Genomic DNA, 27,902 nt, shown 5'->3' on the forward strand with positions numbered 1-27,902 from the left:
AACTAATTATTATATAAAATAACTAATTTAAATATAAATAACGCATAAATAAATAGTCATATAAGGCTTTCAGCAAAATATGTAAGCACGGAGTATAATTATAATAAATGCAAATAACATGATGGAGGTGTGTATACAAAATGATTGATACAATATTTATAATATTTTTATAACTAGCTCGCTCTTCCCTGAATTGTGTGAAAAGATTTATTTTAAGAGTCTCATCAAGATTGGAACGAAGACAACGCCTTGACGTTGTTGTCGAAGTTCTCTTGTCCACCATGCTACTCCCCGTAATTTTTGGTTGTTCTTATTGGGAGGATTTGTTCACAAATGTTATATAATGTATCTACTAATCGATCTGTGAAGTTATCCAGTTTTTCAAGACTTTTGCACTGATTTAGTATTTTTTCTTTTTTAAACTTGCGAGCAAAGGTGGCTGTTAGAGTACGTACTTTGCAACGAGATAATTTGAGAGTTACTGACAACTCACAGACATTAATAGAAATACGTAAAATGTTATTAAAATATGCAGACTTCTTTTACGTATTCGGTTCTCTTCTATTATCCAGAAAACTAAGTGCAACTGAAAATGACTTTAGAGACTAAAAGAAGATGCTTGATTTCTGGTAAAAGTTTCGAATCCATGGGCTTATAAAATCGTATAATGTGTTCTGTTTCATAATACGCCTGCTATAACATCTAAAATTAAATTTTGTTTATTTTCTAAACTCCTAGAAATTTAAGCATTGGAACAAGGTGAAATATGTAAATATCTCTATATAAAGGCAGTTCGCGACTTAAGAGTGCCGTTCTAGTGGTCTCATCGTAACTCCATTCTGACATAAGTCGGGGAAATATTTTATTTGTGATTATTTTGATAATAATGTTATAAATTAAGTTTTTATTTAAGATAAAATGAATTTAACACCGTACAAATGTACTCAATATTTATGAACAATTTACAAGTACATATATGCATATGCATACATACCTTATAAAATGAATACCTGAACTTTCTTTAATTTAATCAACTTGAACAAAAACTCATATAAATAATGTGTTTAATCAAAATTCACCAGGTGAATAAATGTCACTCCTATACAAGATCGAGCTGCCGGATAGTTAAGTCCACTGAATACTGGAAGTTTGAGGTAGTTTTGATTCTAGGGGAGCGAAACCGCTGTATGGTTGGTTTTCGTGTATAACGTAAGTATAACTCAAGTATAACGTAAATACTAGCAAGATTTCCGTGAAGGCATCCTTCCCTTTAGGCAGATAACTTTCGTGTGATTTGCCGTATTCTAATAAACTAAACATGTGCATGATTCACTGCAACCGGCTCTAGTTTATTAAATCTGAAAATTCGTTATAATGCTATCTATTTTTTCCTCTCACATTTCCTAGAATTTGTTTTCCAGCTTTGGAGAAACAGTTAGAAATATGATCCATTATTATTTGTTTTAGAAAATGCTTAATAATCCTACCGTAACCCTCCTCCCGAAAAAAATACGTGTATGTTTATGCTGGTGGTAAACTTAATGTAAAGAACTGTAATTCTTAGCTTTCAGTCGTCGTAAAACGAATTGTAAGCTTAACTGCCCTAAATCGAGATATACACGTTGTTCCTGAGAATATTTCTGTCATCTAAAAATAATTATATTTTCATTATCATTAAATCATCAACATAGTCTGCAGAACAGCAGCTAATTAAACGCTGGAAACTCATTAATAAATGATTTAATCAAACGACGTCAAACACAGAACTCTGTAGAATTGGAAACAGTTGCGGTCTCAATTTCAGAAAAAGAAATCAAATTTTGATCATTGAAAAGTTACGTTCTTAAGGTATTCTCAAGCAAGTCACATAGTCATTATAGACATTTATGATTTTTAAACCTGGAAAAGCGTGATTAAAAAACTGGAAATCTTTTGTATTAAATTTGAAGTATATTTTTAAAGTAATCTTTAAAATTCTAAAACGAAGGAAAAAAGTTGAAATAACATCTAGCAGTGGGATTATAATATGTAAAGACCATCTCGCGTAAATATTTGGGAATATTTTGATCTTAAAACACAGGATATGTTTACATTTTTAAAATTAGTTAATGATTTTGTGTCTCTCGTGATAGCGAAGTACTTACCGATATAAACCCTTTTGCACCTACATTATTTTAAATAAAATGCTATATAAGTATTAAATTTCCTTTCGGATATTTTATTAAAGATAATTCCACCATTGAGGAAAAAATCTAATTATTTCGCTGCGTTATTTATTAATTTTCCAATAAATTCTGTATGTCACATTCTGATCTTCGTTTGATTCATTTAAATGATCATGTGCTCATGTCACACTTATAAAAAATTATATGTATATATATCTGTGTGTAATTCTCTCATTTTTTCATTCCTTCATAATTTTCCTTCATTTTTTCTCAACATGTAAAGCTTGTAATTAGTTATAATAACTTCAGAGGCTGGTATGAAGAGTTAATACTTTAAAAATACAGTAAGTAGCTAACACTAAATCCTTTGGAGAGGCAATTTTTTTCTCGCGATGTTTATTACGTGTGCTAATGTTATTTTTGTCCTGAAAAGTTTGCCAGCATTAAGATAAGTGGTTTATGTCGTTCTAGAACGTTAATAATGCCCAATGGCATTTATCTCTAACAAGCTTTACCCCCATGATACATCAAGCAATCCCGAATGGGCAACAAATGCTGTTAGTTTTTTATTTTATTCGGGGCCACCAAAATCCAACCCTTTTCGCATCTTCTGTTCCCAAAGGAGAAAAGAAAGAAGGCACCAAAATGAAGAAGTGGATCGTGGGAAGAAAATAAGGCTCACTGAGGAAGATTTTCCCTTCTGAATTACGGAAATTTCGGCTACAGCGAACAGAAGTGAAGTATGGTGTTTTTTCCCTTGCCATCGTTCGGCAACAAGATCAAAAGAAATCTCGAACCACAGCAGAAATCTAGGAAACAACATCAGCTGGGAAAAACGAATTGCGAAGGAACATCACCAATAAGATGAGAAAAGTCATCTCGGAACAGAAGTTGGACGTTTAAAAAAGAAGAAAAGAGTAGAAAGGAAATATAAACTGCTGATGTTTGTTTTATTACTTAAACATTCTGCACGATTTTTGTCTTATATATGGCCTTATGTTTACAAAAGTTTCATAATAGCAAACTTAAAAAAATAAAAACAAATAGCTTATTTTTATACATGTTGTTTTCTAATATTCATTTGTTTTAATTTTCATTCCCAAAAAAGAAAACAACGTCTTAATTTTTAAAAAGTGTAAAAAATTGCTTTTGACAGAGGTATTTTTCATTCTCTAACATGTATCTAAAATTCAGAAGATGAAAAGTGTAAAAGACTTTGCATTTTAAATATCAGAAGTACATTTAGAATTCAGCTGTACTACGTATTGCTTTCGAGTGCCGATTTGTTTACTTGTAATACAGTTAAATACATAAATCTGAAAATTTAATCTAAATAATTTTATTACAATTTCATGTTCTTAAATTTAGCGCCAAAAACACGAACGGAGTATTCACTTTTCCTGAGTGCTTTATAACTAATTAGTTATATTTTTTTTTTGAATTTATGTTTCAGTAAAGAAGAAAATATTTATTTTGAAGGATAACAATCCGGCAAATTTTTACTCTCTACCTTTCACGTATAGTTTTCATTTCAAACTCACGAAACAATATATACATACATATATATATATATATATATATATATATATATATTAATGAAAAAAAAGAGTTATGATTGAAATAAATTCGTGTGCAAAATTAAGAGAACTAGCAAACTATTTCTATTTTTGCGAAACTTATGTAGCTAATCGTATGCTGTTTCTGAATTATACAAATATTAAGAGCCGAACACGTAAGCGTACACTTCTATGTCTGCGGAGGTGTGATTGTGGCGGTTTTCGATGGTGACGACAGGTTTTCGGCGATTTGTGTGCTCGCATTCCTCCGCGACATTCGCGCGGTTTGCGCAAGTGCTGGGTAAATTTTATAAGGTATCAGGTAAAGCGAGTAATCACGAATGTATGGATTACGAAATGAGAGGTAGAACTGTCGGTAGATTGGAGCAGGATTGGAGGCAAGGCAGTCACAAGCGCAGTTGGCTTCTACTGAGCTCACTGCAATTTGTGGAAACAGTTGAGTATTGGATCCATGTCGAGAAGACCTGGACAAGGTAAGCAAGACCTTCAACGACGCATGAGGATCTATATCTGGCATTTTGAAAGCGGTGACACAGGACGGCTACAGCTCTCACGTGAGCTGTGTGCTGCTTCTGGAATCCAAATTTCATGGCTTAAAGTTGCCAGCAGACTTCATGGGATAGACCAGTTCTCTTTGTTCCACTCACTGCAGCACAAAAAAGACCGTGTTTAGCATGTTATAGGCTTCAGTTGAGGGCCGTGCTTTTGTTGATAGGCAAGATTCAGTCTGAAAACTGATTCTCGGGGATTCTCTATCTGGAAAGAGCCTGGCAGACGATACCATCCCTCCCCTCATCAGAAAAAAGGATCATTACGGTGGTGGAGGTATACTGATTTGGGCAGGTATCATTTTGGACGGACGCACAACCTTGCATGTGTTTGACAAAAGTTGCCTAAATGCTATGAGGTACAACCAAGAGATATTAAGAGCTCTATGTTCTATTTTTCAAAGGTGCAGTTAGTCTGTGGTTCCTTTGAATGGACGACAACTCTCTTTTACATGGTGATCAGATGGTTGATGTTAACTTGTAAAAGGAGGATATTCGCCGTATGGATCGGTCAGCCAGATCTCCTGACCTTAACCCTATATAGTATATTTAGGATTCTCTGGGACGTATGGATCGGTCAGCCAGATCTCCTGACCTTAACCCTTGTAGAGTATATTTAGGATTCTCTGGGACAGCAGTTTCATCTTTCCATCTTCATATGAGAACAATTACGGAGTTGGAAACAGCCTTGTTCCAGGAGTGTAATCGACTACCACTAGAGACCATGTGGTAGACTAGTCGACCGTATAGATAGACTACCACAGGAACTCCAACATCTGCCTTTTTATCCAATATGCCGTCAATCTGCGCGACCTTTCCGGCTGTGACTCATTTTTATTTCGACATGACAACGTGGATTTTGGACATCTCTACACAGTGATAAGCTGCGCAAGCTTCGCTGATAATTATGCGTACATAAAATGATTTCTGAATGGTAATCTCTCTGTCTGTTATATATGTGCATTACTACTAAAATTTTCAGAACTTCAACGTAATGTGTGTATTTTATATGCGCTAATGAATTTCACACTACAATTAATGTAACTAACATGGTATAAGAGCTCTGAGAAAACTCAAACGAGTTAGCTTTAGTTGGAAATAAAAAAGAAAAAAATGAAATATCAGGACGTCAATGCGGTTTGCTTTCCGAAAAATTTCTAAATCGCATCATGATTTGCTTTTTACTTGTAAATACAAACCTAAAACTGTTAAGAAACCGCATAAAATTGATTTTGTATATTTTTTCCATGAACAGTACTCTCTTTGAAAAACATTTATGCATAAAATTTACTAAATTGGCGCAAATTACTCTAGGGCTATCTCTATAAAAGGAGGAATTCCTTCGTAGAAGACGTTCCCGGAAGAACGGGTTCAAATTCGATTAAGGAAAACCGTGAAAACCTTCGTTGGCTTTGCTGTTGCGATTGAATCCAGGCCAAAACCTCAGTTCAAGGTTTGGCAATCTTATCTGCTTGTTCGCTGATGGGATATTTTGCTTAGGATATTAGCTGTTAAGTATTATGTCAAAATTGACAGAAGTATTTTGTTTGGCTTAAGTATGGTTTACTGTAAATGAGGAAAATCTCTTCTAATATATTTTTCTTGATAAATACTAGTATTAGAAACACGTTTCAGCAGTTAGTTCAAGAGTAGGAATTCATGACTACTTTTTGTTGTTTCCTTTGGCGATTTATTTCCTTAGTGCATGTGCTTTTTTCGCTAAAATAGTCAGATCAGTATAATGAATTTCAACACTAAGCATCATTTAAGACTTTTTATTGTCTTTTTTATTGAAATTTTAAGTTTGAACTTTGTAGTCTATGCGAACTTCACTCAATATCATCTCATGATTTTATGCTTTAAAAGTCTTCGATTTAGAATATTCAGCGTAACTTAAAAATTCATAGTTACAAATAATTCTTCTTCAGATCATTAGTTAAACCTGGTAAGGATGAAACTTCCTCCCTTTCGTTAAAATGTTAATTAAGAACGGTTTAATACTTTAGAAAGGCATAACTGCTGTTATTCTGTGTATGGATTTTAAAATTGTCGTCCTCCTTAAAGGGCCAATTATATTAATAAACGTTCTCGAATTCCCTAGATATTTTCGAAAGATAAGTTACCATATTTTATGAAATATCTTGTTCTTGTTAAGTATACATAATTAAAAGTTTTACTTTACTGAAAATTCCAATTTATGGTTGTGGAGTGAGGCCAGACCTTCTTTTCAGCATATATAATGCTCAGTAATAATGTAAAAGGAATTTTATTACTCTGAGTCGCGATATTCCAACTATTTTTCTCGGAAGTTTAAATGGTTATTTCGGATGTACGTTATATCTTAATCTTTTAGCTATACGAATACGAATAGGAATTTATGATATTGCAGTCACGTGATATTTAATGATTTTGGTCGTGTGTATTAAATTGTAAAAAATATGAGTTTTATGCCTATTTTATACTGACTTGGGCTCCATATAAGGTGGTGGTGTTGGTGTATTTAATTATGGCAAAGCACACGAGGGCTATCTGCCTAAAGGGAGGGATGTCTTTCGTGGAGGACTTTCTAAGGGAAACTGGCTCGTATACACGTTACACATGGGGAAAACCACGAAAACGCCCATGCAGCCAGCCCGTTCGCGGGATTCGAACCTCAGACCGAACTACCAGTGTTCAGCGTCTTTACCGCTCGGCCGCTGGTGGGCCCTGGGCTCCATATAAAAAATATAGGTTTTAAGGAAAGCCATAACGAATTATGCTTCAAATGTGGGTTATTAGCAAAATGAAATATAACTAAATCCTGATTCAACGAACGCGAAAGTGATGATTTGTTTTCTATTTGACAAATTTTGCGTTTTTTTTGAAAGTTAAGGTTTGGTGAATCCCATTTCATAAACTGATAAAACTGTTCAACTTTTGTTTTCAGAGATCTATTTCTGGAGACGAAGTTATATTAATTTTACAAATTTCAATCCGAAATTGATTTAATTCAGTTATAAAATTGTTTATAATTTTCGCTAATTTATATATAAATACATGTAACTTCTTAATTTACTCAACCGAGTTGAGTCATCTACACCAGATTAAATTTTTTCGCTCACCCGAATAAATGAGTTCAAGATTTCTTTTCTTTTCTTTTTTTTTTTTTTTTTTCCAGATTTGAAGACAGGTGACAAGTGAGAGCGGGTCTAAATATTCGAACGGCTTACATAAACTAATCGGGTATTGTCAAGATCCCGCAACTGTTTAGTACCACAGTCCTCCGGCGCCCCGCAAGGAACGCATCGGGAGTTTATTAAAATGCTACATATGTTGATGACGACATTAAACTATACATTTTACATATTGCTACACGGATACTAAATACTAATACAAACCTAGGTGCTAAATACTAACGCAGACAGTAACAATCACAAGCACTAAATACTAATGCAGGCACAGATACTAAAAATATATATTTGGATACAACAGCATATATCCGGTAGATTTTCGAGTTCAAATAAAGAAAGAGGTCAAAAGAAGTCCAGTCAAAGAATAAAAAGAAATTATTGGTAGTAAGATCACTTTCTGAATTTTTCTTGGTGCATTAAGAAGTTAATATGTCATGTATATTACCTATTGCAAATAATAATAGTAATAATAATAACAATAAAACATCATTAATGCATGCTAAATTATTATTTGGCATTAATTTATAAGGAAGAATGTTATTTTATTCTACGAGCTGGTGACTTTTTACTTCTCGAAACTGAATTCCTTGAACCAATTCGATGGTAACTTAATCCAACGAAACATTGAATTTTAACAACAACCGTAGTTAATTTAACCTTATGTTTGTGAGACTGGTGTGTGGGCTATTTATTTTATACGTCTGTATACAGTCTTGTACCTGCTACATAATTCACTTAAGATTTGCAATGTGTTTGGGGACAATTTCAAATATGACGTTTTTTATTCCACCTATTGATAGTTTAACCTGAATTACGTTGCATTAGTCTTCATTTTTTTTCTGTTACAGATCATATTTCGTAAATACAAATATTGATCAATTTAAATTAGTATATATATTTATTACGGAATATAATTTACAGAACTACATGAAAGATACAAAGAACGTAGTAAATTTTTAATTATGGATTTCAAAATTCGAAGTTTAAAATTCGAATATTATCGAACATTGTCATTTAAACGCTCAGTATGAGTTTAATACATTTAATTTATAAATGCTAGATTTTATTTATCAACTTACCGGTGTGTACGCCTTTGAAATTATATGATACGCAACACGTGGAATGTTACGTAAAATTTTCAAGCTATAAATCCCGATACGTTGGTTATTGAAATAAATTATATCGTCATATCACTTTTTTACTGGGATTATTTTTTTAATCTCAGGTTGTTAACTGTTTCTAATTTGTCATAGCAGAAACTATTTCTCTTTAAATTCTATTTTAAGTTATATTTACGAGGATCATAAATCGTGCTTTCATTCTATTTTAACCGATTGATAAACTCTGTTGCATATGCTTTGATAATCGCTTATCTTAAGGTACTCATGCATAGAGTATGACTTGATATTTTGTGGCGCATTGTAAAACACGAATTTGTTTTTAAGTGTTACATTTTTTTAGAGTAAACTAAATGAAATAAATATAAATATTTGTTATAAAAATAAAATATCTGATACAATTAAATAACTAATACTGTGTTTAGGAACAATGGATGCATATCGAGCTAATGAATAAATCGAGCTAAATGAACGTATCTGCATCTGTGATTTTGACGCCGTTTCTTTGACATCTGCCATATTTTGTAAACTAATCATTTCCACGCCACGGTGCTATTAAAGAGACATGATAAATTAGTTCAACCTATTATTGCAATCAAATCTAGAATCAATTACTAATATTCCGAACATTTAACGTTGGACTACAGGTCTGTTCCTTTATTTAAGAGTTACAGAGAATGAGGGCGATTCCGAAATAATACATTTGAAATTAAAGCTAATAAAATCAAAAGTATCGTAGAATTTTGTAAATCAAAAGTATCTTAGAATTAATAGCCACATATGATGAGAGGATTTTGCATTGTAAAGAGTTAATAGTTACTGTTAAATAAAAGAGACAGGTTCTTGACATACATATATTTACGGTAGCCGTATTCTATAAAGTTCTTTCAAATGAAAGCTTTTCTAATAATTTTCAAAAATGAACTTTTGAAAGTATAAAGTATTTGGAAAAATAACACTAAAATTATTTCATACTTTATCCTGTTACGAATTTTTTATATATGTGAAAATATATATTTTTTATATATTTTTATATATTTTAGTGAAATTGTAGTATCTTTTGTATAATCAAATAAAATAAATAAGGCTCTGCTCTCTCGCTAAACTGGTGTGATATCGCCAAGCTGGCGATGCGTTTTGGCAACAAATCGCCAAACGTCGCGACACTTGGCGCCCATTTAGTAAAATTTTGATCCGGTCCCTGTATAACTGTAATTGATGTTGACTGAATAAATGTAATTGATCCTGTAAACGTAACCTTATCCGACCCGCTTATGCATTCTAGTATTTTCAAGACGTGGAAGGTACTAGAAGTTTCTCGGCGGCCGAGGGAAAACTATGAAACCAAAGGTAGCATCAGTTTCTGAGTTGTTTATTTCATCGTGAGTTTGGAGTACTGAAAGATCTCTGTAGGACCTTCGCCTTTTTTAGATGCGATTTTCATTGCATAATGTTAAAGTTTTACTACTGACTTTGCTGTGTGTGATACCGAGGAGACCTGTAAAAGTACTTTTGTGGAACGTTACAGACAGTAAAGCGTTCCTTTTCGTAATATAAATTTTATCAAACTATAATTGCTTCTATTTGCATTCAATCTATTACGAGCCAGTTAGCACGCAAGAATGCATTTTTATCTCTGTGATTTTAGATAAAATTTAACTGAAAAAAATGAATTTATTTAAACTCAGAATTAAAAAATTATTAATAATACTCTTAATTATTAAAATTTGTTTAAATTTGGAAATTTATATTTAATATATTTCTCTTTTTAGATTGTCAAGTGAGTTATGCGACAGAAACAGTTATGAGCAGCTGCCATGGCAGGCGAAAGTGTTCCGTAGGAGCTGATGTAGGTACTTTTGGAATTCCTGGATGTCCTGCGGGTACCAGACTTTTCCTAAAAGTTGTGCATACTTGTGGTGAGTATATATCTGTTGTCCTCCGGTTTTTAACTTTGCAAACTTTTTTTCTTTCTTTAAAAGGTCCTTTCTATTTGAAATGGTATCTACTTACTATTCCAAATAGCAACAAACCGTAATTCAATTCTATATCAGGTTGAAAAATATGTGATTCGATGTTTGAAACAACATTTTTGTATACGAGCGTACGTGATCATCATTTAATTAAAGTAATTACCCACATATGTAAATTGACATATTTGATTCTGTAAGGCTATTGCCAATATGTGATGTAAAAAGTAAATAAAGTATTGCCATTGTGGAAAAAACTTTTATCCATCCTTAATTTATATTTACTCAAACGAAACGTAGCGCCTTTTAGAAGAAAATTAGGTTTAAAATCTTCGATTTAAATAATCATTCAATATGAATTCCTTATATAGTTCAGCAAATTAAATTATCTGTATGTGTTAAAGACATTATCAGCTGCTTAGCGTTATGTCATCAGCATTTTTAAGCCATATATATGGATAGATCTAGAAATAATTGAGAAATTTTGATGCGTGGCAGGTGTTAGAAGGGGGACATATAAAATCTTAAGAAGAAATTTAGATTGCTGATTAAAATAGCAATTTATTAGAGATCTATTTTCTTACATTATATTTCACATACACATATATATATATATATATATATATTATTTGCTTCTGAATTGTTCAGTGTAAAGAATAATTTAAAAACAGATAAAATCTCACCATAGTTACTGAATACATAATATTTATTTTCGAGCAGGAAACAGGAAAATTCAGCAGTGCCTGCGATTCGAACTACGGCCCTCCTGAGTGCTAGCGGTATGGTTTTCCGCTTCAACCGAAAAGGCACGCGATAAAAAACTAGAAAATTTCTTTCAAATTAACAAATGAAAAAAAAATGACAGCTGAACATGCATGGCAACTTGCAGGATTGTTAATTCGTCTAATTCCTATGAATATTTGAAATATTTTAAGAAATACAGAATCGGATCCAGAAACATAAATGTAATAAATGAAACTGGTTTGATGACATTGATCCATTAGCTGCATGGAAGGTCTGCTAAAAATCTTCGAGTTGGAGACATGTACACTGCGAAGGAAAACAAAAAGGGGGACAGTTCTACATTTCCCGTGCTACTGGGCCGATTGATGAAATTCGACTTGTGTTTTTCATATCTCGAAAGCGCGATTAGGATATGTATTAGATTTATATATAGCATTGTTCTAATATAGGTATTTTGACACAAAATCGGATTTTTCCGAACTGGCATGCCAATATTTTTCCATATTTCGATTCTACGACTCAAATTATGCCAAACTGCCAAGTTTTGTAAAAATCGCACTAGTAGTTTTTAAAAAATTAGCTTTCACAATTTTAGCTCCTCAATGTTAATTGAATTTGATATATATTTATTAATCTCTGCTTTTTTATTTAACTTACTTGATTCATTCTTTCAGAATTCGAAATTTAAGCTTAATCCAAATATAATTCGCACATTTTTAATTATTTATTGTTAAAATTGGTATTTTATAAATTTTTCGAAAAATATTTTCTATTATAACCTACAAAATTTTAAAGGCACACCTGCAAAAAATTAGAGTTTTTTATTCAAAATATTCTAAGATATACATTAATTTGCATAGTAGAGCGTTTTGAAATTTGGCATCTTTTTTTTTTTTTTTTTTTTTTTTTTTTTTTTAGGTAATAACGCCAAATGTGGTTTACGCACTTTGTTAATGTTCTTTGCAAGTATGAACGATGACTTTTTTCCGCTCGTCTACAGTGAAAAACAGAAAACGAAAATAGGCTTGTATAAATTAGAAGTTCGCCAAGTAAATTATTTTTGACGAAAACTGTAAAAATACGCCAAGATAAATTTTTGAATTTCTCCGTAAAGTTCGCACCGAATTTTACAAAATGTAATATTTAGGAATAATTTGAGTCGTAGAATTGAAATATTGAAAACAATTTTCATATCATTTCAGAAAAAGTCCGATTTAAAACCATCATTTACTTCCAGTTTTGTTGCAAAAAGTCAGCTACAGAATGTCACCAAATTATGTATACAGCTTTAGGTACTAATCTTGTATCATGTGAGACTGTGAAGCTTTGGTACGGAAAGTTCAAAAACGAGAATTATGACATTCAAGAAGCAGAGTGCTCTGGCCAGCCTACTGATGTTTAAGAGGTCCGCCTGCGAGAACCCGTAGAAGAAGATCCGTATGCAACCACTCGAGAGCTTGCTAAGGAGTTAGTGCCATGTCCATTGGTCACTCTGTGCATTGCATAAACTTGACGTTCAATTGCTGGGGACCGCATTAAGCTGGATCAAACAGATAAGGACAGACGTGTTCGGGTCTGCACTTATCTGGTCGAATATCAATGCAAGGACAATATTCTGGACCGGATTGTCACTTGTGATGAAATTTGGATTTACTTCAAGAATTCAGGCCTAAAAGGGGGTTGGCCTGCTTCCGATGAGCTCGTCGGCAGAGTCGCAACTAACAAAACAGTTGCCTTACGAAAAGATCATGCTTTGTATCTGGTGCTATTGCCGTGGTATTTATTATTCACAAAGAGTATCTGGAAAATGATAAAACCCTCGACATTAATATGTAGAAGAAGATGCTGGTCCGTGTTGACGCTGCTATCAAAGATGAACGTCGAATTGTGTTTCGGATAAAAAGATAATGTTTTATCAAGATAATGCAAGACCACCTATGTCTTCATTCACCGACTGTGCTCTATACAGACTTGAATGGGATCTTTTGCCCCACCCACCATATAGTCCCGACATCGCTCCTTCCGTCTTTTAAATTTTTTCGTACTTGCAGCTATATCTTCCATTCTGCACAGGACGTCCGAAATAAGGTTGATCTGTTTTTGGACTCGCGGTCACCACTTTTCTGGGCCGAAGGCTTTCAAAAAGTACCAAAACTTTGGCAGAAAATCATAGATTTGAGGGGGTGTGATTACAAATCACACTAAAGGTACTGCTTTCATGCTTTTCTTCCCTTAACTTTATCAAAGATGATTTTTTAGCGGAAAACTTTCCTTACCACCCGATATATCTTTTTAATGCCCGCCTTGTGTTCTGCTTTGAAATAAAAAAAAATAGCTTTGCAGTTCTGTCGAATAAACTGAAGATTGCAGTTTTCTAATCTTTGCCTGTCTGGAGAGAAGACATTGGGTTTCTTTTCATCCGCGTTCTTTCATTTATCGGATGCAAAAAATCGTTATGTAAATCATTATGCTATAACGTTGGATTCATTCTCATCCGTTTAAACAGAAATTTATTTAAAGTATATTTTAATCTACGCTAAAAAACATGTCTAGAGGGTTTTTATAAGTAAAAAATTCCTACATTTTTGTGGATTTTTTTTATTTTAATGTTTTTATTTGTATCCATGTGTGATTTTGTGTTTTTGCTTTAGATACAAACAATGAAATTAAAGATCTTATGTTTATTGTTTTATTTTTCGTAAACAAAAATTATTTTTTAAACCTCAATAATTCTCTTAACTAATTAACACAGATAAAGAAGGCAAAATTTAATTCCACTTGCTCATTTTTTACATTTGCGAAACAGATACTAAAAAACCTCTAAAAAAATTCATTTGTTTGGCGATTGTTTTTATAAAATCGTTTCAAAACGTTTTAACAATTGTTTGTTTGCCGATACTACTGTTAAAAATTAGTTCTTAAGTATAATAGCTTCTTAAAATGTATTTTTTTCAGCAGTTGCATGTTTGTGTAAAAAAATGTAATTCGAGTATTAAACAAACCTAAGTCTGGCTTAAAGATGAAAACTCTTTTTAATAATACTTTGATTTTTATATGCTAAGAAACCGGAATTTATTTCTCCAAAACTGTCTGGGATTTTTTATATTTAATTTTCCTATTGTGCATTAAAGAAATGAATATACATTTCCGAAGGCGTTGTGTCCCAGTAAATTTATTTACTTAAATTTATCTGTTTATACATCCCCAGAAACTCAAACTAATTACAGTACAGCATCTAATTAGTAGAGCAATTCTCCCTCATAAAGGTATTTCATGGACCGCTCATCAATTAGAAATTTGATTTAGTTTCTAAAATATATGCATTGCCAACTAGAAGTTTGATGTACGTAATCCAGTATTAAAATTCGTGATCAAGTTTTCGCTTATCTGAAAATATGAAATTAGTAAAGCATTAATTGTTAACATTTATTATATATTATAATTTATTTCATGCATCGCAGTGCTTAACAATCCAGGAATCTGTAAAAGTATATTAATTTGGCATGGCTAAGATTTATGATCTGATAATACGTACATCTGATAAGAAATCGTTTATTCTTATTAAAGAAGAGGATTTAATGCTCTAAATTTTTGCGTAAAATATTGTAGAAGGTAGTTGTAGCATCATGAAATGCTCCTCAGTAAATGGATTTTTTTATTCTCATATTTTCTCAGTAAAAGCACTGTAATATCTATTGCGTTCTCATGTTTAATTTACAAAATTTATTAGATGGATATGAATAAAAAATTAAGTACTTTGTGTTCATTTCTCAGTCATAAAATCCTTAGCTTGCTAAATATTTTAACCGCCTGGATATAGGCTAGCCTCTGTACTCAGAATCCTCTAACCCAGCGTTTCTCAGTCTCTGATCCGTGAACCACAGTCGTCGAAGCCTGCCTTTATGGGCCTCCAAATTTCCAAAAAAAGGCAAAATATAAAATTCAAATTAACTGCGTGTGCCATATCACAGCTGAAATTTTCAGAGTTTCAAATTACACATGACAACCGTCTATCCCGTTTTCTAGAGTGGGCAAGCTCATCTTTCTCATTAATTCTGTGTTCGGTGCAGTATGATCATTTTTGACTTAAATACACTAGTAAATACACCAATCAACCATCCCACTAATCTGAATGTCAATATTTATTCAATTTTTAGTTAATAAGGTGAAGATTATGCAAACTCTAATAGTCTTGAAATTTAAGAAGCAAATGTAATGTTTTATTTATTAACTTAAATACTTCTATTAACTTAATATTACTTAAAACGTGCATCAATTTTAATTGATGTTATTTTAACAATACAGTCGCTCAGACGGAAAATTTGTTAGTGTCACCTACTGCCTTACAGAAGGACTCAGGTTCGAATCCCGGAGAAGGCATGGATGTAATTTGTCCGTCCCTTCATAGAAGGCAACAGTGGCCCACCTGTTAAGTGCCTGCATAGTAAAGGGACAACCGCTTCCGCCTTAGTATTGGTTAACGTCTGTAAACGGCTAGAATCCGCCATTAGGAAAACAAAATACGTATATTAGTACGCTTAAGAAATTGGTTTCGAAGGGGACAAGAGCAAGATGGTCCGCAGAAATTTAGAAAAGTGGTCACTGGTTGAAAAGCGTTTGAGAACGCTGTTTTAACCAGGGGTATTTCCAAGCGAGTTAACCAGATTCCTTATGTAACTCTAGATAATGCCTTCTCAACTGCAAGACTGGTATAACCTGGCCTTGACTAACTATTCTGGCCGGTTCTTATTGGGGTTTGTAGAATAACTCTATCGTGTATTCCGTTTGAGGCAGATTCTGTCTCTAACAAGTACAAAGAGAGTGAAATTACGCTTGGATCGCGAATCGAATCAAAGAATCTTTCTCCTCAGTATGTGCTATCTTTTATTTACCTGAATTATTTAAATCTAGTTAACTGTCACCACTTAACTGTGTGAGATTCGCATAATTTGACCTTGACAAATGGAGTAGAGAGACTTAATCTTTTAAGTTAAATAGGTACTAAAAGCTTCCTTGAACATATTTAACTCGAAAATAGCATTATAATAAGGAAATATAATCTTTATGGATATTGATTTCTATAGAAAATAGGCTTTACGGCAGATAGTAGATCATTGGTAGAGGCCCGTACACGAATTAATGTTTTGCTTAGCTACCTATCTTGCATGAAAATTTAACATAATACTGGGCATTAGAAATAACTACATAATTCTGCAAATTTCGGATGTATCGGATTTTCGATGCCGGAAATTTCGGATTTTCCTAGTATTTTGTTATTTATGTTAGTCTAAATTTTATTAAAGTAGTAATCGAATTGAGATGCACAACATTCTGTTGCGTGACGAAGAATGATTGCATGTTAGAAAAGTTCAAATTAATTAAAAGTGCCTTTGCTATAACATGAAAAATATGCGGGTTTGGAAATATGCAAATATGCGCAAATGGAAAAATTCTTTACCATTTTGTATTAAATGTGGCAGATATCTTAGTCTACAAACGATTTACCTGTAAAAAATCCAATAATGATATTTCATTTATTTCTGAAATTCTGCCATATAAAGAATAATAACAAAACACAATGTGAAATTATTACAAACGTTAATTAAATTAACTGTGTATACCTACCAAGGAAAGCAACATGTTTTTTAATCATGACCATTTGTTCCTTTTCCCTATTTCCCGTGTGAAATGTATCTTCACGAATTTAATTACGCCAGCAAAAGTTATTACAAACAGAATCTCAAAAGTGGAATATCGGAAAATTGAATTTTTTGAAGAAAGTATTTTTATTGATCGGTATTATAATTGAAATTAATTCAAATGAAATTGTATGCATACATTTCTGAAAACTTAAAATCGAAGTAATAACTGTTAACATAACATTGAATAACAAACAATTAAAAGTAAAATAAGTTTCAATTGTTTTCGTAATATACGCAATTTTTTAAGACTTCGGGTTAAAACTTTAAAAAATTGAGAGTGAGATTATAAAAGGCATTATTGGGTTCTCTTTTCTTAGTATTTTTATTTACTTACTTATTTAGTTTTTTCATAAAATGGCTTCTCCTCATTTGTTTTGGCCCACCAGTGGCCGAGCGGTAAAGACGCTGAACACTGGTAGTTCGGTCCGAGGTTCGAATCCCGCGAACGGGTTGGCTGCATGGGCGTTTTTTGGGTTTTCCCCATGTGTAACGTGTATACGAGCCAGTTTCCCTTAGAAAGTCCTCCACGAAAGGCATCCCTCCCCTTAGGCAGATAGCCCTAGTGTGCTTTGCCATAATTAAATACACCACCACCCTCATTTGTTTTAATAACCGTCTTAAATAATTTTGAATCCTAGTTCTCCCTTTACAACCTAAATAATATAAAAAGGTGTTTTTTATTTTGCATATAGAAAGCTATAATAATGAGGTACTTGCAAATATTATTAGAATTTTATGGCATCTCTTCATTTACAGATATTTCAAATGTGCAGTAAATAAATGATTATCGTTTGTGAAAAATTCATTTCATATGCGTAATGATAAAATATTCCTTAAGTGCGGATAACCTCCGCATTTGGACATCCCTTCGTTTCACTCGTTGATATAGCAAATATGAATTATATATACGTGTTGGATGTCCGAACTTAATGACTTTATTTCCTTAAATCATAGATAATGATCACAGATAATATACTCATAATAACAATGTTTCTCAAAACAATGTAGATAATTCTGTGAAACTAGTTTCAGGACTAAAGGTAGGAAGAGTTCTCCAATTAGGAAAAAAATGATGACGCTTACGTAAGTTACGTACACAATGATCAATATTTTTACATGAAATATTTGTGGAGATGTTATGAATTTAATGACATCGATCACTTTACAATGCTTAGCATCTTATTAAATTTGGCACTCCCTGATCACATTTAAAAACACATGCAGAGAGACTTTTGGGCGCTTAATTTTTCCGCATAGGTTAAAAAAACTCTCTTTGTTAAATATTCAATAACTGTGACTTTTGCTCTTCAAAGACTTTATAAAACTGTATTAAAAGTTTCTTCATAAAATTCACAACTTTACTTTGAAAAATCTTAATAATATGAAGTACATTTGCTGGTTTAATATTTGAGTAACTAAAATCCACAGCTGCTACTGTAGAAGATTCGTTGTGTTCAAAACGCAATCCACTCTTTTGCCTAAGGATCTTGATAACGGTGTTAGCTTGTTTGTCCTTGTTTAGTTTGCTATGTCTGCATGTACATGTAAGGGATCAAACTTTGCTGTAATGTTGTATGATACGTTGATGGCGTAGAATGCTGGTGTTGACTGGTTACGGAAGGCGGGGACACCTGTTGTCTAATATTGGTGTAAACAGTTGTATATATCACGCTCTCTCCAATCACGAGCAACAGACCCCAAGGGCAACATAGAATGCTGAAATGTTGATCCATAATGAAGAACAAACTGGCAGCTTAAGCAGATTAAATCTTCATTCATTGTTATTTCAGTAAACATGTTGGGGCCACAAACAACTTGGTACACTACTTGTACCTATTTCAAAATGCTTACATTTTTGATAACTTTGCATTAAGACAAGAACAGCAAGCAGCAGTCCAGCTAGGCCGAAGTGTAGAAAGCAAGCGCAGTTGTGTTCAGGATAAAATCTTCATTCAGAATGAGTTAGGTTTGGTTCTCAGTGCATTTGATTGCATAATTAATACTACTGTAAAATTATTATTGGCTGTATGAGTCTTAGTTCCATTTACATCACCGATGTTATCTGAGAGTCATATGACATGGATTAATTTCGAAATGACACAGTGGAGTAAAGTATTGCTATTTTATAATACGTAAGAGAAATACCAAATTAAACATTAAGGGGCTGATGCTAATTTCTAATTTTTCTTTTATATATTTTTATCTTACATGCAGGTGACAGGTAACGGAGGACGGGGACGCCTGGTGTCTGACATAGGTAAGCAGGCATGTGTCTCGCGTCCTTCCCTATTTAGAAGCAACAACTCCCTGGTGCCACAGAAGGCTGCACCGGGAGTTTATTATAATTTGAAACATAGAGGTTACAGTGTCATACTGGAGCGGTTTCAGCTTTGCATAGGTGGTAGAATAACATAATGCTGTGAGCGTCATATAAATATAAATAAACACAGGAGAACAACAGAGAGAGAAGGGAGAAGAAAAGATGAAAGTCAGGAAGAGTAGAGGAGAGATGAGACATGAAGAAAGAGTATGTGGACATACACTAGCAAAAACAATAGCAGTTACGCATACATTAATACTCAGCATTAACACGATAACGCACATAAACAGTACATTCTGATTTGGGAGACATGCCCTTGATATCTAAATATGTGAACAATATACGTTACAGAGGCAAATAATAGTGCAGAAATGATTTATAAATGCGCGATTTACCAACAGACGTTAATAAAAATGCTAATATATCGAATATGTTTTAAGGGGACGGTAGACTTAGCTAAATAGCTAAAAATCAACCAAAATATTGAATTTGATTTTTTACTCTCGCAATATTCCATATATGTAACTACATCGTATGCAAAAAACGAATTCAAATATTCTAATTTCTAATTTTTAAAGAAGTTACAAGCATTTAAAATGTATAAAAAATACAAACTAAATTTTGGAGAAAATGTAAAAAAAAATGTATTTTAACAGTTATAATTTATATATTTTCCCAAAAGAAGTGTTTATTTATAAAAAAAAAGGCTAGAAATGTCAGGATTTTCAACTATTAATAAATTTAACTTTGGTTATGTAAATGGTATACGCGTAGAGCATGGGGAAGCTCGTTTTCCCTATTCGTTGCAAAAAAGCGGGATCAACTTCGCTTGAACCAAAGCAAAAAGAGAAGTTTACCTGCTTGGAACAGTAAAAAATATTGTAAAGCATTAAAAGATAATGTAAATGTAACAAATGAAGTTAAAACATACTATGCGGGTGAATTTTAAAAGTTTCATTGGATATAATGTATAAATTGTTTCTCCCTATAACTTTGAATCACATACCAATTTGAGCTATGTTTATATTTATCATATTTAATATTATGAGAATAAAAAATAGTTAAATCATACGAAAATGTTATCTATTGCTTACAAATCCATATTTAAAGTTCATTTACTCTTTCTCATGACCATGTATTAAAGGTAAATTTGAAGAAAAACTTTAAATTCGTTTTTCACAAAACAAATTTTTTGGCAGTTCCTATGTCTTGAAAATGCTGCATGCGACTCAATTTTAGTTCAAAATGAATGATATTTGGAAGAAACTATCTTGTTATATGTTACAGTAGAACTGTGTATGCGGTTTTGGATATAAGGTTATTAAGAAGTTTAAACTTGTGATAATGTTTAACAAAATGTGATATTTTTTCCGAAAACTGGGTTTAAGTACACAAAATTCCTTTTTAAAAATTTTTGATTCATCATATTCAATAAAGGAGACACAAAATCTTTTGTTAAGTCTTTATAACTAATTGAAAGGAAAAATTAGGAAAAAATATTGAAAATTAGAGCGCAAGGAGCATTTTTAATCCTTAATTTAAATAATTAATTATTTGCTTTAAAAATTTTTACTTTAAAATAAATTTAAATTTTGAACATATATTTTATAAACTGATGTTATAATATGCATATGTGTAAAATTTTTGTTGAAAACACAAAAACTTTAAAAAAAAATTTTTTTTAAGTTCACCGTCCCCTTAAAAACAATTCGTGCAATACACCGATGTGGTACTTACAATACTTACAAATGCACAAGACTGGAGCAGATACACGATATTTATAGTTACGCTGATGCTAATAACTACAAGTACACTATTCCTTCCTGGTCTAGGTGTTCAAACTGTTCCTCTTATCTTACATGCATATAGTATCGGGTATCCAAAACTAATATTGCTATGATGTGCTACTTTTAACAACAGCACATATCTAGTTTGCTTTTATTAAGACCGCCGGATGAAATATTTTCTAAAAAAATGCAACCATCAGCATTTGGAAGTTCAAGTTCAAGTGCTTAAAATAGAAATACATTATTTTCGGCAAATGGAATAAATTAATATTAAGTATATAAGTTAAGTTTTATTTTTAGTGTTTGCTAATATTTGTTAATTTATTACACATTCCGTCAGATTTTCAAAGTATTAAAGAATCCGCATAAAGTTTTAGAAATATTGGCTTAGAATCTAGTTGCATCATAGATTGGTTCGTTTTTGAAATTTAATTAGAATTTGATTTATTGATTAATTAGTTGCTTACAAATTAAAGAGCTATATCCTTCAGAAAAATTACCTTCGTGAAGAACTTTCTGTTGGTTTAGCATGTGCATATGTTTCATAGAAGGACAAAACTTAAACAATAAAAATTGTCTCCCTGTTATAATGATTTATTCTAAACCGTTTATAAAACTGCAGAAATGGAAAATAGTTATTTAATTTCAGGTCATTTAACAAGTATTGCTACAAAATTATTTTTGAATTTGAGAATTCATTTAATTCTTGGTTTTGTTTCGTACAGTTCCAAAAGAAATTCTAAAGGACTTAGATCTCGGTGGTAGCGAGGACAAGGATCAAGAGGATAGTGACTACACCGGCTTCATTGAAGAACCTCGATATATGCCCGATGCTACCATGGGTCCACTTTTGGAAGCTACCCAACCACCGATGAAAGTGACACCCACTTTGAAAGCTCTTCTAGGCAAGTATTAAAATTCCTTTGATATTTACTTATGTAGATTCCTTCTTACCTTTGTGTCTGAGAATATACTGCATAAAGCTGCTGAATTTTTTTTTCCGTTGACATTTTGTTGTCTAGCTTCCGTCTTATCGTAACACACTTCATAAAATGGCCGACAATTTCTGAAGTCTAGAGGTAAATACACACACTAGTCCAACCGACATTTTAATTTGAACATTTAATGAAGTTTATCCAACGATTTTTATACACTACGAGAATGGACGACAGCAGCGTGTATGTACAGGAAATTTATGACATTAATAAAAAGTTCGGTCGAACGGAATGCCACACTTCTATTGTAACGAAAGGTTTTGATTTCCACGTATCGCTCTACTACATTAGGCAGTTCTTTTAAATAAAAGCTGCAATTTTATCAATGAAATTCAATGCATCATTTACGTTTTTACAAAATGAAATATACAATATTAATGGGTATTAAATAACCAAAAAGTTTCACCCATTTCAATTATAATTTTGCTTGCTAAATCAGATGTTGTGAGTACATTAATAGCGACGTTTTTAAATTTGTCATAACGCTCATAAAATATCCTATGCAGCCTTTATTTATGCAACTGTTGGACATAGATATGTACTTCCAATAACAAAAATATTTAAATGACGCAAATATTCATATTCCGACATTTTAAAGTTTAAAAACTCTTTTATAAAAATTATAAACTCAAATTCTATTTTGTACTTTTCTAAGTTTTTATAGTTAGTTACGTTCAGTAAATGTTTATGCAAATTATGAAAGTGTAACACAAAAAGTTGACACCCGTGCGACAAATTTGACCAAGCTATTTAATTTCAAAATTTTCAATTTTGCACAAGTTTTTTGGCATTCTTTGAAGGTTCGTAAAAAATTTAAATAATTCGAAGCGTTGAAAATGGTGTCATTAAATGACATAAATTTGTTACATTTGAATTTTCGAAAGCATTTTCAAACAAAGTAAGTCTTTAAGTAAGTTTTTCTATGAATATGATCTCCCTTATGGAAAATATTTTATAGGTCAAATGTTTTTCATGTAAGCTTGCATAGTAATAAAGCTTATAATTCAGTCTATCAATATCAGGAAACATTTTCATATTTTATTTCCAGTATCTAGAAATATAAATAATTAAATTTTTCCATGACCTTTGAATATCAGACTTTAAAATTAAAGATCTGAAAAGAGTAAAAAATTTACTAAATTTAACTATAGAGTTTCGGGAAACAACCATATAGAATTTTTTAATCTCGTAAATTTTCCAAAAATGATTTTTATTTAATTTGAAAGCGTCTAATATGCAGATTTTCCTTATTTAAGGCATTTTTATGATATATCTACGACTAGTGGTTGCACAAATAAATCCTAGACATGTACAGAAATTTCATAAAAGGGGATAAAGCATTTTCTGAAAATAGTTTCTATGCCAGAATAAGAGGTTTTATAAGCACAAAATTAAATGTTTTGTACGGTTCAATAAGTAGATTCAATAAATAAAATGTTCATCGTGATTTTATAAGCTTATCCTGAAAGTTTCATATTTTGAGGACAAAATTTTAATAGGTAGAGAATCATTAATCACCTAAAATTATTTATTAATATATTAAATGTATTGTATTTTATATTATATGTATTAAATTATAATGAACGTTTCAGCGATTGGCTTTTTTCGTTATATGGAGATTATTTAAAATTTAAAATTTTATATTTGCAAAACCTCTCCTACCCGCAGCACAGAAAATAATTTCATAAAATTTTCTACCTTATTTAGAAAAGTTGTATGAATGGAAGTACATGTCTGTTACCTTTATTTATTAAATATCACGTTCTTTGCACTTTAACGATAAAATTCAGTTCAAAAACAATATCGCAAAATATTTTTAAATTGAGCATATCTTTAGAATTTCCGATACAGGGATTCGCGCGCTGGAGGTAAAAATGTTTTTTCTGTACAACGTTGCCATTGCTCGCTTTGAAATACTTGGTGGTGTGGTGTATTTAATTATGGCAAAGCACACTAGGGCTATCTGCCTAAGGGGAGGGATGCCTTTCGTGGAGGACTTTCTAAGGGAAACTGGCTCGTATACACGTTACACATGGGGAAAACCACGAAAACGCCCATGCAGCCAGCCCGTTCGCGGGATTCGAACCTCGGACCGAACTACCAGTGTTCAGCGTCTTTACCGCTCGGCCGCTGGTGGGCTTTTGAAATACTTGAGTTTGTGAATTAAAACTTTACAAAAAACACGAAATCGATAATAAAAAAAAAAAACAAATTCCAAATTTCAAATTTGGGCTTTCGCATGCCCATATTCGCAGTAGGATTACGTCATTTAAAATTCGATGTCTCTATGTACCGTTGTTTTATCACAATGCGAGAAATGTACATACATTTTTGCAGATTTTTCATTATTTAATTTCTTCAAATATAATACAAGACTCTAAAATTTGGTGGTAACAGTTTGAAAAGTGAAACGGACATTAACCAGTGCAAATTCGCGAAACGAAAACAATAGTCCTTCAGGAAGAAAGCTCCTTTGGACTAAAAGAAAAAAAAAAAAAAAAAAAAACTAGCCGTATAGAAGAATACAGGGTATACAGAGAAGAATACATAGTAAGAATACAGGGGCAAGTCCACTTAACATTGAATAACTGGGTATCTCCGTAATTCGGCGAGATGTCGCCAAACTGACAACGATTTTGGCGACCATTTAGCAACATTTTGACCCGTCCCTTGTTATTACCATAATAGGTTTCTAATTGAATAAATGTAATTCAACTGTATTAGCTGCAATCGTAAGTCGGCCCTCATATTGCTTTCTAGTAATTTCAAGAAGCAGAAAGTACTAGAAATATCTCGACCGGTTGAAACATATATAATGCAGGAGAGAGCATTTGCTCTCTGTTTTTCTTGTTGCTATTGTTGCGAGTTGTTAGTTCAGCATGAGATCGGTGATATTTCCGAGTTAGTTTTCTCTTTAGATGCACTTTGCATTGCGTTGTGTTTAACATTCTTAGTAGTTTGAAGCGTAACTGCTGATTGTACTCCGTGATACTGTGAACACCTGTACGAGTATTTTTGTGGAAAAGTCCAGAAATCTGAAGTGTTTCTTTTAATAAAATAAATTTTATTATCCTATTATCGGTTACAGCCGAAAACATCGCGGCAAAAACATCGCGGACGAAAACGTCGCGGAGAAAACAACGCAAGGCGAAAACGTCGTGCTACAAAACATCGTGGGAGAAAACATCGCAGTCGTAAAACATCGTGGTACAAAACATCGTCGTCGAAAATAAAGCGGTTCAAAAACTTCGCAGTTTAAAAACATCGTCGTCGAAAATATCGTGGTAAAAAATAAAGTATCTACAAATCATCGCATGACGATAACATTGCAGATATGCTTTTTTCAGACATGCTTTTCGGAGACATTCTTTAATAACTGTAAATGGATATTCCCATAATGATTTGTGAGCGCAAGATGGAAAGAAGGATAATTTTTACTTTGATATTTTTTTATTAACTAATAAATTTTTGCTGAGAAAACAAGAAGGAAACTTAAGCATAGAAAATTAATGCAACTTATAGCACTTAATGGAATTTTAAACCGACATAGTTAACTAACAAAGGCCATTAATAAATAATTTTTATAATGCTTTTACTGGTAATTTTTCATGAAAAGTATAAGCTATAAGTTGCATTTAATTATTGATGCTTAAATTTCCTTCTTACTTTTTCAGCAAAAATTTATTAGTTATTTAAAAAATTTGAAAGTAAAAATTATCCTTCTTTACATCTTGCGCTCACAAATCATTATGGGAATATCCATTTCCAATTATTAAAACCCGAAAAAAGAATGTCTGCGATGTTATCGTCATGCGATCATTTGTAGATACTTTATTTTTTACCACGATATTTTCGACGACGATGTTTTTAAACTGCGAAGTTTTTGAACCGCTTTATTTTCGACGACGATGTTTTGTACCACGATGTTTTAGAACTGCGATGTTTTCTCTTTGCGATGTTTTCTCCCACGATGTTTTGTAGCACGACGTTTTCTCCTTGCGTTGTTTTCTCCGCGACGTTTTCGTCCGCGATGTTTTTGCCGCGATGTTATCGGCGGACACCCCTATTATCAGACCTATTTGCATTCAATCTCTTAGGAACTCGTGCGCACGCAACAATATAGTTATAAAATTAGATAACTTAAAGAAAATGGGAATAAATAATAAAATAAAAATAAAATAAAGAAAATAAAAATAAAACAAAGAAAGTGATTTATATTTATCAGTTAATAACAATGAAATAAATTTATCAAAATTCACATGTGAAAAGCTTTTTCATGTATAACAATATCCAAAAGAAACAAGAATTTGGAAATGTGTTCAACAAATTTTCTTCAAAGAAACTGAGAAAAACATTTTTCTTTTCCATATGCTTTGTCTATAACAATTGCTAAAATGTTTCGAAAAAATAAAACCAAAATAAAATGTATGTTTATTTATTTAAAGATAAAATCCTTTTCTATATATTCCTAAGTGAAAATTTTCAAACCACATAATTTTCATACATAATTCGAGGTGAGGGGAAGACTTGTATCAGTTAATCAACATAAGACGAGCATTCAAATCACAAAATCTATAAAAGCCATTTTAATTTATCGAATATGAAATTACCGTTGTAATTTTCCTTGAGGTTTTCACAATCAAGACTTGTAAAAGATATCCTCTGTAATTTTACTTCCTTAACGATGATGACAGAATAGATTTAAAGATCTGTCAGCAGTTTGGTGCTAGCTAGACGTTCAAACCGACCTGCTTTCGAGATGAACATTTAAAAATCCGATGTCGACATGTTAAGTCAAGTTCCATTTTAAGACATAGAACTGGCGGAATACGAAAGTGCTTTAAGTAAACTATCTCTTACGGCTAATGTTTTGTAAAAGAAATCTAATTTGCTTATAAATTTAGGGCTCAGGATTCATTATGAACACTACTTATTCTTTATTACTATACCCCTCATACAGTGGACAATAATAACGATACGTGTTCTTGTATACATCCGTTCTCATGCTTTGATTTGGAAATATCACATCTACCATCTATCTCTGGTCGTACAGTAATTAAGATTTCAGATTAATGACTTAATAATCAAAAGCATTTTCACTGTGTTATTTATGTTTGGTGCGTTATTTCTTTAAAAATAACACAGAGCGATAAATTTTGGTGGCAGCGTCCTTTTACTGGAAAAGCAATTCAAATACAAAAGTGAAACAAGCACAAAATTGAGTATTGGGTTTAATAAATTTAATTACTTCATAACGATAGCTCACCTTCATAATTGACTTATTCTCGCCGCATTTACCACAATTTCAAAAACATACTAAATGCTTATAAATACAATATGTTGTTCTCAGTTACAAACCATTTTAAATACCAAATTTGAGAAGCTTGGGTTATTTAAAATAATATAATAGGGGGACCGGAAAGTAATGTCGCTTTCTTGCATTAAATTCAAACGAATAAATTTGTAACAAGTTTTTGTTTTTAATCTCGTTATCAGCAACCTTTTGCCATCTAGCGTGCCGATTTCAATCCCAGACCGATAAAAATCAATTGGTTTTTGAGTAAAATATCTGAAAATGGCATTTTGGACATCATCCAAATTTTCAAATTTTTTGTCACTAAGAAAAGGTTGTAGGGATCGGAATAAATGGAAATCCGAGGGGGCGATATCGGGCGAATATGGTGGGTGAGGCAGTACCTCCTACCCCAATTCATTATATTTTTCCAGTGTTCGTCTTGCACAGTGCGGTCTTGCATTGTCGTGTTGCAGAATGACGCCTTTTCCGTTGACAATCGCCAGATATTTT

At 32.3% G+C, this 27,902-nt stretch overlaps 1 protein-coding gene across 2 annotated transcripts in view; it reads left to right on the forward strand.

The window, feature by feature from the left end:
• Window positions 1-27,902, forward strand: part of LOC118188548 (protein eva-1-like) — a 596,222-nt gene that overhangs the window by 494,013 nt on the left and 74,307 nt on the right. For both annotated transcript variants that reach the window (XM_085823764.1, XM_085823765.1), the window contains exons 5-6: window positions 10,351-10,497; window positions 21,827-22,006. In XM_085823764.1, the coding sequence (XP_085679890.1) occupies window positions 10,351-10,497; window positions 21,827-22,006 (327 nt within the window). The remainder of the gene's footprint in view (window positions 1-10,350; window positions 10,498-21,826; window positions 22,007-27,902) is intronic.

Source organism: Stegodyphus dumicola, chromosome 9 (assembly GCF_044657685.1).
Source record: "Stegodyphus dumicola isolate Sdum_Otavi_A_Nest chromosome 9, ASM4465768v1".
Taxonomy (NCBI): Eukaryota; Metazoa; Arthropoda; class Arachnida; order Araneae; family Eresidae; genus Stegodyphus; species Stegodyphus dumicola.